We start from the raw sequence: 13,205 nt of genomic DNA, 5'->3' as shown, positions 1-13,205 counted from the left end.
ACTATTCCTCCCACTGACACTTGCTGACCCCTTTTCCAGTATGGTGCTGCTGCAGCCAGCATATGTGGTTGCAGCAGCACCTAAGCACGGCACACTTACCTGCATCTCCTTCACTCGATTTTCGCGGGGCCGCTCAGCTCCGCCTCCTCGCCGGTGATTGGCCGCCTGTGTGCCTTTCCTGAGCTACAGTTCTGGCGGCCAATCACCGGTGAGAAGGCGGAACCGAGCAGCCACGCGAATATCCAGTGGACGAACCGAATGAAGGAGCAGCCGCGCTTCCTGGACCGGATCGTCGTGGGACCGGAGCCAGGTAAGAGACAGCAGCCCCCTGCAGACGTTGACTCGAGTATAAGCCGAGGGGGCCGTTTTTCAGCACAAAAAATGTGCTGAAAAACTCGGCTTATACTCGAGTATATACGGTATATATACTGTATATTGAAATATATTGAATATGGCCAAAATTGTAGCATTTCAAATATATGGTAATATAGTCTGAAGAATATTTTTAAAATATATTTCAAATGTATTTTTCTTCCATACGGGCACTCTAAGGAAGGAGGAGACACACACCTGTGCTCAGGGCTGTGCTTCACTCTGCTGCCCAGGGCATACAGACTTGTTCAACAATCCTTGCACTGACAGGGGAGCGTGGTTACATAGGTGACATGTTTCAGGGGTGTAAGTTTGATAAATAGATATGCAAATATTGAGTGATAAAAAACTATAATTACTAGTTTTGATTTTACAGGTCAGAAATTATGTAACATTTTAGGGATTTTAAGATATTTTAAAGCCACAAATGTGGATTTTAACATATAGCAAAAAATAAAAAAAAACAGTAAAAAGTGCTGAGCAACACCTTTGTTTCTCAAGGTTATTACCCCTACTTAACTATTGTGAGTGCTCCAATAGTAAATTAAACAATGAGTAAGTAACATTACTACAAATCAACAAAAATACTCAAAACAACCAATCTGGCTGTTGCATTCATCATGTGCGCAGAGAATAATTCCACCAATTGTCTCCCCAAAAAATTGTCTGGCAGAGAAAGGGTTAAAGAATACCTTCAGTACTTGCAATGTCAATTTAGAATAGCAAAACAACCTCAATTCAATGCCTAGAAAGCTATGTATAATATTTTCTGTAATATAATACTTACTATTTATAGGAGGCCTCACCCATGGGTACAAATTTGAATTTGGAACCATGTCACAAAATGACATCTTGCAGTACTCTTGCCAAGCACTGTAGTGAAATGTTAGCATTATGTAAGTTAGAAAATTAAAATTTTGCTAAAAAACGTTGCATAAATATCAAAAACCTCTTTTTCTAGACAGGTGTAGCACCTAGTCAGCTAGGGGGAGCTAGACACCAATTGTTAGTTAGAGCTGAGCAGCAGCCTGGGTGTGATAGCTAGCAGGGGTTAAAAGTTGGTCAGAGCTAAGAGCCTCTGCAGACCAGCCCTCTGGAATTTCTCCCTGCTCTAGAACTTTGGAGAAATGTCTAGCAGCAGTGGGTGATTCTGAGGAGCGGCTGGTCTCTACTCTTAGAGGATCCTGGCCAATCGCCAACAGAAGGCTTGGCAAGGAGGCAGGACAACCTTGAAGAGTAACTGAGCCTGCTGCAGGAGAGTTCGAGTGGAAGATGTGAGAGTAAGAGATGCAGGAGCCTGTGAAGGTGGCCCAGAGGGGAAAGAGGTTCACCTCCAGGCGGAGTGAAATTGGTAGGAGGAAAGCTTGGGACTTCACTGGCCTCCTGACAGAGGACCACCTGTGTGGCAGGGAAGGAGCGGCCCAGCTAGAAGACCTGGTAGCAGCCACTGACTCACCAGCAACACAGGAGAAGGACCAAGTGAGTAGACTTGTACCCCCTGAGCCAGCAAAGGGAAAAACAAACTCTGGTGGGAAACTGGATTAGCTTTTTACCTGGGACTGTTCACTCTGCAGTGGCAGGCACTGTATCCCCTGCCCAGGGATTAACCCAGTACAGCTGGATGAGGACAAAATCATCTGGGGTCTGGGGCAGTACTATAGGAGAAGAATTTTTGCTGTAAAGACTTGTACATAGTTGCTAAGGAGTTTGTCCTCTGTTGCCATTGTCCTGGGCATCTCATACACCCCTTACCCCATCCAAGTTCTAATTCCCCTAATAAAACTTCAAAACAAAGCTCAAGGACTGGTTACTGTCTCCGGATGCAAGTCTGAAGGAAAAGCATGTTGCCTGGCTGTATATGACTATAGGGGGAGCCATACTTCAGCGACTCCTAAGGGGGTAGTTCTACACAGGTGTGGGAAGTGTTACATACATGGGCACTTATAGGAAATCTATTTCAGAATGAATAGAAAGTAAGGGCCCGGAGCAATAAAAAAAAAAAAGGAGGACAGACATGACAGGGTGAATAGGGTAGACAGTTAAGAATGGGTTAAGGATAGGTTAGCAGCAGCAGAAACAAGCTTACACGATTGGGTGGTTGGTTCGGGGCTGGGTGAGGTCTTGGGCACTTTAGGGAGTGGTGGAGGGTCACCCGTTTCTAGTGGAGATTGTCGGGCAGAGGAAGAAACTTCCCACCCACCCTCCCCGTGTTAAGACTCGGGAGAATTTTGTAGTTGCATGTCTGTCATGGCAGTAGGGTGGTTCTTGGTCTTGGGAGGTGGATAAGTTTTGGGTTAAGAGAATGGTCAGGACCCATCAGTGGAATGTGTCCTCAGGTGCATTCCTGTTAACAAACGTTTAACTGGAATGTGGAGGTAATGCACTGCGGATAGTGTGTCTTGTCGCCAAGCCGGTCTGTTGTGGCTGGATGCCTATTATGGTTAAGGTTCCTCAGGGAATAATGGAATGTGTTTTGTGCCTTCCAAGATCAATAGGCTTATCTGCTTCTTTTTCAAGGAATGGTTTGCACTATTTTAAGTTGCATTGTTAATAAAAGGCTGTAATGGCCATTTTACTCCACTTATGGTTTGGTCTTCTTTATTTGCAAAATAAAGATGTGGGGGGTGCTGAGTTTTGCGAGGATGGCTTTTCAGTCATTTGCTAGAGTTTGCGGGGACATCTATTCTACCCTAGTCATGTATTTTTGGGAGGTATTGCAGTCTTAAGGTCAACAGAAGATTAATCGGTTAGCCAAGAACTACCAAAATAACAGTTGGATGATTATTATTATTATACAGGATTTATATAGCACCAATAGTTTGCTCAGCGCTTTACAATATAAATAACATTTTGGATGGACTTGGGCAAGAATTTTCATCCTTCTAAGCTACTCTCTGAGACTAATAAAGGGAGATCTATTTTTTTGTACATGCATTGCAAGCTGCATTATAATTGTAACAGGACACAAAAATTCTTTATAATTTGGTCACCATAGATATATGGGGAACTGTCTTCATCAGATAACAGGAGCTTTTCTGAAAAGTTGACATGGACCTAAAACATATTTGGAGAAAAAATCTTTCTGCAAGAATCCCAAATAGCATTGCAAAGAGTCAGACCATGTCAGTAAATAAGCACAATCAGTTTTTAATTGCTTACATGCTTTGCACTAGTATTTTCACTTTTCATTAAGAACATTACTGTGCTTGCCTCTGCAGTTTACCATTACCAGTTCAGGATCCAGATAACCAACCAAATTAAGGATAAAGAGTTGAATCCACAGTTAACAGTTTCCCTGACAGGAACCAAGCAAGACATTGACACCGTACCTTTAATTATGTAAGTGTTATATTTCTGTGTTTTATGCCATTTGTACATTTGCTGCTTTTTTATAATGTAAACATCAATTAAAAACAATAAAGTATATATATATATATATATATATATATATATATATATATATACACACACACACATACAGCTCAAAAAATTAAAGGAACACTTTGTAATCAGTGTATAACATCAAGTCAATTAAACTCCTGGGATATTGATCTGGTCAGTTAAGTAGCAGAAGGGGTTGATCAGTTTCAGCTGCTTTGATGTTAAATTAACAACAGGTGCACTAGATGGGCAACAATTAGATGACCCCCACAACAGGAATGGTTTTACCGGTGGAGGCCACTGACATTTTTTTTCCCTACTCATCTTTTCTGACTGTATTTCACTAGTTTTGCATTTGGCTAGGGTCAGTGTCACTACTGGTAGCATGAGGCGATACCTGGACCCTTCAGAGGTTGCACAGGCAGTCCAACTCCTCCAGGATGGCACATCAATACATGCCATTGCCAGAAGGCAATGCTGTGTCTCCCAGCACAGTCTCAAGAGCATGGAGGAGATTCCAGGAGACAGGTAGTTACTCTAGGAGAGCTGGACAGGGCTGTAGAAGGTCCTTAACCCATCAGCAGGACTGTTATCTGTTCCTTTGTGCAAGGAGGAATAGGATGAGCACTGCCAGAGCGCTACAAAATGACCTCCAGCAGGCCACTGGTGTGAATGTCTCTGACCAAACACTCAGAAACAGACTTCATGAGGGTGGCCTGAGGGTCCAACGTCCTCTAGTGGGCCCTTTGCTCACTGCCCGGCACCATACAGCTCGATTGGCATTTGCCACTGAATACCAGAATTGGCAGGTCTGCCACTGGCACCCTGTGCTTTTCATAGATGAGAGCAGGTTCACCCTGAGCACATGTGACAGACGTGAAAGAGGCTGGAGAAGCTGTGGAGAACGTTATGCTGCCTGCAACATCATTCAGCATGACTGTTTTGGTGGTGGGTCAGTGAGGGTCTGGGGAGGCATATCCATGGAGGGATGCAGAGACCTCTACAGGCTAGACAATGGCATCCTGACTGCCATTAGGTATGGGGATGAAATCCTTGGAGCCATTGTCAGACCCTACGCTGGTACAGTGGGTTCTGGGTTCCTCCTGGTGCACAACAATACCCGGCCTCATGTGGCAGGCAGTTCCTAGAGGTTGAAGGAATTGATACCATGGAATGCTCACCTGACCTAAATCCATTAGAACACCTCTGGGATATCATGTTTCAGTCCATCCGATGCTGGCAGGTTGCACCTCGGACTGCCAGGAGCTCAGTGATGCCCTGGTCCAGATCTGGGAGGGATTAACCCAGGACACCATTTGTCGTCTCATTAGGAACATGCCCCGACATTGTCAGGCATGCATGCAAGCACGTGGAGGCCATGGGGGCCATATAAACTAGTACCATTTTGAGCTGCTGCAATTAAATTTCAGCAAAATGGACTAGTCTGCTGCATAATTTTTTCAGTTTGATGTTTGGGGTGTCTTTGAATTCAGTCCTCTGTAAGTCAATAATTTTCATTAACATTAAACGACGGGCCATCCTTATGTTCCTGACACATTATCCAGTCCATATCAGTATAGATATCCAGCATGATATTTTTGTGTGTCTAGAAGTAATCCCGCTCAGCTCTGCCACCTCTCATGCCTTACTGGCTGTGATTAACTGCAGTGGAAGCCAATGGCTCCAACTGCTGTGTCTCTGACAATGATGAGAGAGATACCCGGGAGAGCCAAGGCTCCCGTGCACATCGCTAGATCACGTTTGCACTCAGCTAAGAATTAAGGATGGAATCTGGGGCTTCACAAGGTTGGGACCTTTTATTGGGAAATATCTCAACCCAGTCTCAACAATCCTACAGTTTCAAGGCCTGCCTCACCTTAATCGGACAAACTGTCAAGGACAAGCAGGAGGCCAAGGAGGGGCAACAGCAAAAGGAGCAAAAAGAATCAAAATCAGGCAACACACAGTAATGTTCAACTTAAGTCATCAAACTTTGACACATAGTGAAATTCAAGTACTGTACTCAATAATGGCTTGTCTTATGTCCCCTCTGTACAATGAATAACTTTCACTACTAGGTTGACGTATGGCTTAAGTGAGTGGCATTACCAGCCTGTAATCTGACTCCCGGCTGCTACAGATGTGCTCAAAAGTTTGCATACCCTTAGAGAATTGGTAATAGTATGTACTAAAGAACACGAGTGAGCAGGCAAAACACATTTATTTTATTTCTTTTGGGATTCATATTCATCTGTAGGTCATAACAGAATGACACAATCATAAAACAACACACGACAAGTAAACAAATGAAATGACCCCTGTTCAAAAGTCTGCATACCCTTAGTTCTTAATCCTGTGTATTACCGCCTTTAACATCAATGACAGCGTGCAGTCTTTTGTAATAGTTATCTATGAGGCCCCTGAATTCTTGTAGGTGGTATAAGCTGTGTAGAGTGGCTCGATCATATTAATGTCAGGAGACTGTGATGGTCACTCCAGAACCTTCACCTTTTTCTGCTGTAACCACTGAAGGGTCAACTTAGCCTTGTACTTAGGATCATTGTTCTGCCAGAAGTCTAAGAGAGTCCCAGGCAAGGCTTTCATGCAAAAGAATGCAAATTGTCTGCCAGTATTTTCTGATAACATGCTGCATTCATCTTGCCATCAATTTTCACAAGATTCTCCAGGCCTTTAGAGCTCACACCCCCAAAATATCAGTGAGTCACCACCATGCTTTACAGTGGGGATGGTATTCTTGTCACTATAGGCCTTGTTGACTCTTCTCCAAACATAGCACTTATGGTTGTGACCCTAAAGCTCTATTTTGGTCTCATCACTCCAGATTACAATGTACCAGAAGCTGTGAGACATGTCAAGGTGTTAACTAGAAATAAATGAAATGTGCTGAAGTGCTGCTAGCAGAAAACAATAAATGTTAAATAGACATCAATCCATCATGGCTGAACAAAGTTAATTGATATCAAGGTGCTCAAAATTATAAATAAGTTTAAAGTTCATTTGATTCCAAATGTAACGTAATCCAACGCCACAGAATGAGGATCCCTGCTTAGCGTGAATTCCATGCATACATTTGTGCCACCTCTGTGCACTCAGAACTCTCACCTCCAATGCATGCAAAACTGCATGTTTTTAATGAGACATCTACACAACTGATCACTATCTCCTTTGGCCACTAGGGGCTATCCACTCCTCTTCCCATATGGTAGATGTTAAGGTAGCCTTGAGGTTCCACCGGTTCAGAGGATGAAGTCACGTAAAGGTGACACACGTGTGGGATGTAAGCGGAGGCAGAAGAAGGAAGCACAAGCCACCATCTCCAATCTATAAAGTGAATTGTTTTTATCTTGAATGTAAGTGAAATTTTAATAAATATCAGAAGTTTTATTAATCTACTACACTATATGAGCTGTATTCCCTTTTGGGTGAGGCAACTGTTACTCATTGAAACAGTGGAACGCTAAGGCTACCTTAACATCTACCATATGGGAAGAGGAATGGATAGCTCATTCACTTTGTTTGTTCGGCCATGATGGATTGATGTCTATTTAACATTTGTTGTTTTCTGCTAGCAGCGGTACATCACATTTAATTTATTTATATTTAAGTTGCATTGTGGGAACACTATTAATGGTAGCAGCAGCATTCATAGTAGCAGTCACCTTTAATATAGCACTTAGTAAGTGCAGAAGTTTACTTCACTTATTCAGTTGGCATGTCAAGGTGTTGTAAGGCATACTGTAACCAGATTTTTTTGTGGCATTGGCGTATAAATGCTTCTTTCTGGCAGCTTGACCATGTAGATCATTTTTGTTTAAGCATCATCGTATTGTGATGCTTGAAACAACCACACCGTCTTTTTATAGAGCAGCCTGTATTTCTCCTGAGGTTACCTCCTGTGGGTTTTTTTTGCATCCCAAACAATTCTTCTGGCAGTTGTGGCTGCAATCTTTTCTTGGTCTATCTGACCTTGGCTTGGAATCAAAAGATCCCCGAATTTTCCACTTCTTAATACGTGATTGAACAGTACTGACTGGCATATGCAAGGCTTTGCATATCTTTTTATACCCTTTTCCATCTTTATAAAGTTCCATTACCTTGTTACACAGGTCTTTTGACTGTTCTTTTCTGCTCTCCATGGCTCCGTGTCTAGCCTGCTCAGTGCATCCACATGAGAGCTATCAAACTCATTGACTATTTATACACAGACACTAATTGCAATGTAAAAAGCCACAGCCACATATGTGGGAAATTAACCTTCAATGGCCATTTTAACCTGTGTGTGTCACCTTGTGTGTCTGAACCAAGGCCAAACATTCCAGGGCATGTAAACATTTGATCAGGGCCATTTGGGTTATTTCTGTTATTATGATTTAAAAAGGAACCAAACAACTATGTGATAATAAATGGCTTCATATGATCACGATAAAAGACAGTATTTTGGCATGATTAGTCATATTTTGAATATCAATGCCAAAATTTCAGTATTTCTACCCAGGTGTGTAAACTTTTGAGCACAACTGTACAGTATAGCAATTGGGAATCTGTTTAATCTGCTTAAGCCAACTATCAGCTTTCCAGTGGAAGTGATTCACTTCCCTCACACAGTAACATGCTCCCTACCATGTATGTTGGGTTCCACTGCCCCTACTGGGTGCTCAAGGTAATCATGGCAGGTGTCAGCAGGGAGAGGCGAAGATAATTAGCAAACACTTATTCACTGATTGTCCCTGAAGTTAATGCCATAATTGTCAAGCTTTTAATCACTTCTGATTTCAGAGCAGATGCTTGGTCAGCTTCAATTGCATGCAAAGGTTACATCAGGGTGTCTAACAGGCCCCTGGTGTCACCTTAAAGAGACCCTATCATTGGCATATCACATGGGGGGCTTATCAGTTAAAAAACAGTGTTTACAAAATTCAAGTTAAATAAATTAAATTGAATACAAAATGTAAAGCTCCTGTCCACGCTGCATATGTACTTACAAAGGTAAACCCATACATACAAAAACTATAACTGCATCACACATATTAGATATGATACAGAGGCCAGAATGAGAAAAATAATTGTAGGGACATCATTCACAGTTAACTCCAAATTGATGAGATGTAAAGACTTGTACAGCATCACCTATGGACAATTTTGAGTATGTGGTTTCACCGGCTTGTGAAATTTTAAGGCGGACATATTTGGCATCTATTTACGAACACAACCTCATGTTTTATATTTTACCAAAAATCAGGGAATATATTGTGTATGTCTTCACTAAAATTTACTTTAGTGTATTTAGTACTGAAAATATGGTTTTAGTAAACAGTTCTGCTAAAATTTTGTGTAAAAATTGCAACTACCACTGTGTTATTCTCCAGGTTCTCTGCTTTCAGATATATAATGTTTTGGCAGTTTAAACCAGTTTTTAGGCCCTTAAAGTGCTTTTTAGCATGTGTGCAAAAAAATTAGGGTTAAAGAACAACTTAAAGGATAAGTTCACCATTGGAATATGATACGTATTTAGAGCGGAACATGTAACATGTTCCAGCTCCTGTACCCTCTCCCCAGGATCCGCTCTTTCCTGTGACAGAGGGCGTGGGTTATTCCCTCTGCATCTGATGTCACTTTTTAAAAACAGAGTGGTTGTGCAGAGCTCTGCCCACACATCCACATCATTCATTCACAGATTTCTGTAAATGAATAAGCTACAAGTACTGTCTGTCACCACAGCAGACCGACTTGTGGTCTTTAATGGTCTGTGGGGGCACTAATGAGTTCTTTCGTAGTCCACTGACATGTCCTCTGGCTTTCAAACAGAAAACCCTCACAGAGGTATGGGGTGAAAGCTGGAGGACATGTCTGCAGGAGCCCACATTGTACCCATGATCTACTGATCACTCGAGCAATGCTTTCCATGTTCCTGCAGGAAAAAAAATGCAAGCTTTTTCTGCAACATGTGCACTTATTATTTTTTTCTGTAAAGGTGAACTTAGCCTTTAAGCACTCTCTACAAGGGGATGAAATTCATTATTTGTGGGCTACAACAAATTGGAGGCCAGTACAGTGAACACATCAATACATCTTTTTCAAAGTACTGTTCTCCACCAATTACCAGAGGCAATGCAACAACAGAGACCTTTCAACAGTTTTTCCAAAAGGGCAGTGCTTAAGAATCTGGTTTGTAATGATGTTATTATTATCTGCCCACTGATAATGGAGGAGCAAATTTCATTTCGACAAGTCATCTTATCAAATGGAATTATTTGATCAACTTGCTGATGACCACACGTACACCTGGCTAACAATAGACCCTACCAATCATTAAAAAAGAATTGTCGATACTGTTTTGTTAAATATCTTTATAATTAATTGATTTCTGACACTGAAATGAAATATCGAACAGTGAATTATCCTAGAAATTCAGTCATCTCTATGCTTAAAATTCACAAGGATGACGGGAGGCCACCTGGTCATCCAATTATTTCTGCTCAGGGGATATTATTGCAACCTTTAGCAATGTATGTTAATTAATTTCTCCAAGCATTTGTCTCTCAAATGCCATCATTTCTGAAAGATTCCAATATGGTATTACAGACATTTCAAGAATTATGTCCCGTACCCTCAAGCTGCATGCTTGCAACTGTAGATATCAAGAGTCTGTATGCAGTAACACACTCCAAAGCTCTGCTTGCTAGCCTGCATATTTTAGAGACATTCCTTTATACATTCCCTCCTATCAATTTTTTATTGGATTTTTTTTGCATCTGAAATGGACCCTGAATTCTTTCAAATGTGAACTGAAATTCTTCCTGCAGACCTAAGGAACAGTGATGGGCTCTAATGTTGCACTATCATTCACTATTATCTTTATGTATGATTAAACCTTTGTACTTCTGGTATTAGAACATGATGCCCTATTGTACAAACAATATATTGAAAATGTTCTCTTGATTGACTTGGCACAGTAGCACAATTTAACTCGGTCATGTTAAACAATTCTCTTTAGTATACCCATTCTCACTCTAAGGAAATTAGCTTCCTTGATTTGGACATTTTGAATGAAGTTTCACCAAAGGATTTTTGCCTTGACACCCCCTTGAGTGATCAGAACATGCTATATTATAAGCCAGAAGTGCACATGCTGATAAGCATTTCACTCACCAAATGCTTAGAATCAAGCACTATAACAACTTTGTAGAGTCAATAATGGTATAGCTTAATGAAATGATCACTTGCAAAAGTAACACAAATGACTCAAGAAGAAGTTCAGCTCTGGATGATCGCAAGTTTTTTTTTCTACTTTCACCAATATAAGCCCAGCTATCAGTAAGGTGGTTAAAACAAGCTGGCCAGTAATATTTAGTTATCAATCACTGAGATTCTTAAACTCACCTCTTCTGATCATGGGCAACTGTAGGGGCAGAAGTCTCCTCCTGGTTAAAATGGATCATTCTACCCCATGCATGGAAAGGACTTGGCTGCCTCAGAACAAACCAGGGTGCTATAGATGCACCTGTAATCACCTTCTCACTAGCTCCTTTTTCTACAAACAGGCAACAACCATCGCTTCTCTCTACAGAATTTGTTTCTTCCTTCTCTGCTGCTCTGCTATATGTGGGTTAGAACATTTTTTTTTTTGTGAACACTTGTGTATTCACAAGACTATGATACTCAAATTGCTGATGTCAGGTACATCTGACCACCCAGTGGCCTGACATTTTGCCAGTTTTTGACACCCTGGCCCTAGCTTAAGATGCATACTTATCATTGAATGTTGAAAGAAAGAATGCTGCTGCGCTTATGAATAAAGGCAAAAATATCAAATACCTGTTTTTAGCAGCAGTCTTGAGTGTGAACTCACACACACAAAATTTTAAGTAAATAACATATAGACCGCGCTTGGGCTGTGCAAGCAATAGACTTAGTAATAGGTAAATGCCATACCAAAAATCCTCCTCTCCTCCACAGGCGGTAGCCGGCGGTCAAGCTGGGCATCACTTTAGATCGCATCTTTGCTGCCTGGTGCCCGGTCTGTGGGGGAGACATTACATATATTATGGGTGTTATTCGTTGCTTGTTGGATGACAGATAGAGTGAGACGGCATTGAGAGAATGATCAGCCAACACAATAAGCCCAAAGAAGGACAGCAGTGGAGAAATTATACATATAAGGAAAACAGCAACATGCTCACTGCCACACGGAGAACCACTAACATGAACAGATGAATAAAAATGGAAAAAATGGAAACAGAACAGAAAAAAACAAACATAATCTAAACCCTACTGAAAACAAAACAGGTGAACCTTGAACATTATTTCTGGCCATTTTCAAGACTAATAGGCAAGGGGATGTAAAACAAAGGGCATAGGAGCAAGTGCCAATGCAAAAAAAAAAAACATTAAATACTGTTCAGTGGAAAGGGAGGGGGGATTTTTTATGCAACTTTAAGGGCAACATGTGGAAAATACCATTCCTTTCAAATACACTCTTTGGAGATGCCATTAAGCTGTATGTGATGTTACTGTACAATTGTTACAGAAAGCACCTGTAATCGTGGCATCATGGCATCATATATTTTACATGTGTAATTGAATTTTTACATTTTACATTCAGATTAGTCCAGATATAGCAAAAGAACCCCAATCTGATTCATTTAAACTTAAAAAAGTATTTGAAACAAAAAGGTTTTGGCTCCAATGCCTGATTTTTTTTTAGACAGCAGCAATAGGCCTGAATTGAGAGATGAAAGTAGAAGCCACATCATTTTTAAAGCTCTTAGAGCAGGGGTGTCCAAACTTTTTTCAAAGAGGGCCATATTGGATGAAGTGAACATGGTGGAGGGCCGAACATTTTTCAGAACATTCTTTGAACCACAATTAAATGCAAATAAATTATTTTATGCCAAGTTAATTGCAAACGACATTTTTTTCATTCCATAACATTAAGATCAACTGACAGCTGAGTTTTCACAATGTATTGAAAATAAATTTAAAAAAAGCTTACCTGCACTAATGTGAAGGGTGAAAAAGGTAAAAGGTAGCTGGAGCTGAAGTCTCTGCTCGGCAGCCGGGAGAGGAAGAGAAACACACTTCACGCTGGAAGCCCGGCCCTGACGTCACCGCCCCCTGTCGCTCCCAGCGCGGCGCAGTCACGCATGCGCACTGCTCTCAAGCAGAAGACTGTCTGCCACAGAAGGGAGGGCCGTGCGACAGCCGCATTTACACAGACCAGGGAGAACGCGCCGCAGTCAGGCATGCGCACTGCCCTCTGCTCTCAAGCAGAAGACTGTCTGCCATAGAAGGGAGGGCCACATTACACAGAGCAGGGAGGGCTGTTGGAGGGCCGTATTAAACCGACCCCCGGGCCGTAAATGGCCCACGGGCCGGACTTTGGACATGCCTGTCTTAGAGCATGGGTGTCAAACTGGCAGCCCTCCAGCTGT

At 41.7% G+C, this 13,205-nt stretch overlaps 1 protein-coding gene across 2 annotated transcripts in view; it reads left to right on the top strand.

Moving 5' to 3' along the window:
- Positions 1-13,205, top strand: part of LIPC (lipase C, hepatic type) — a 271,204-nt gene that overhangs the window by 249,626 nt on the left and 8,373 nt on the right. For both annotated transcript variants that reach the window (XM_089667695.1, XM_089667702.1), the window contains one exon: positions 3,591-3,711. In XM_089667695.1, the coding sequence (XP_089523821.1) occupies positions 3,591-3,711 (121 nt within the window). The remainder of the gene's footprint in view (positions 1-3,590; positions 3,712-13,205) is intronic.

This window comes from Staurois parvus, unplaced genomic scaffold (assembly GCF_062004578.1).
Source record: "Staurois parvus isolate SC_StPar_1 unplaced genomic scaffold, SC_StPar_1.0 ptg000054l, whole genome shotgun sequence".
Taxonomy (NCBI): Eukaryota; Metazoa; Chordata; class Amphibia; order Anura; family Ranidae; genus Staurois; species Staurois parvus.
This window is presented reverse-complemented; position numbering and strand designations above follow the sequence as displayed.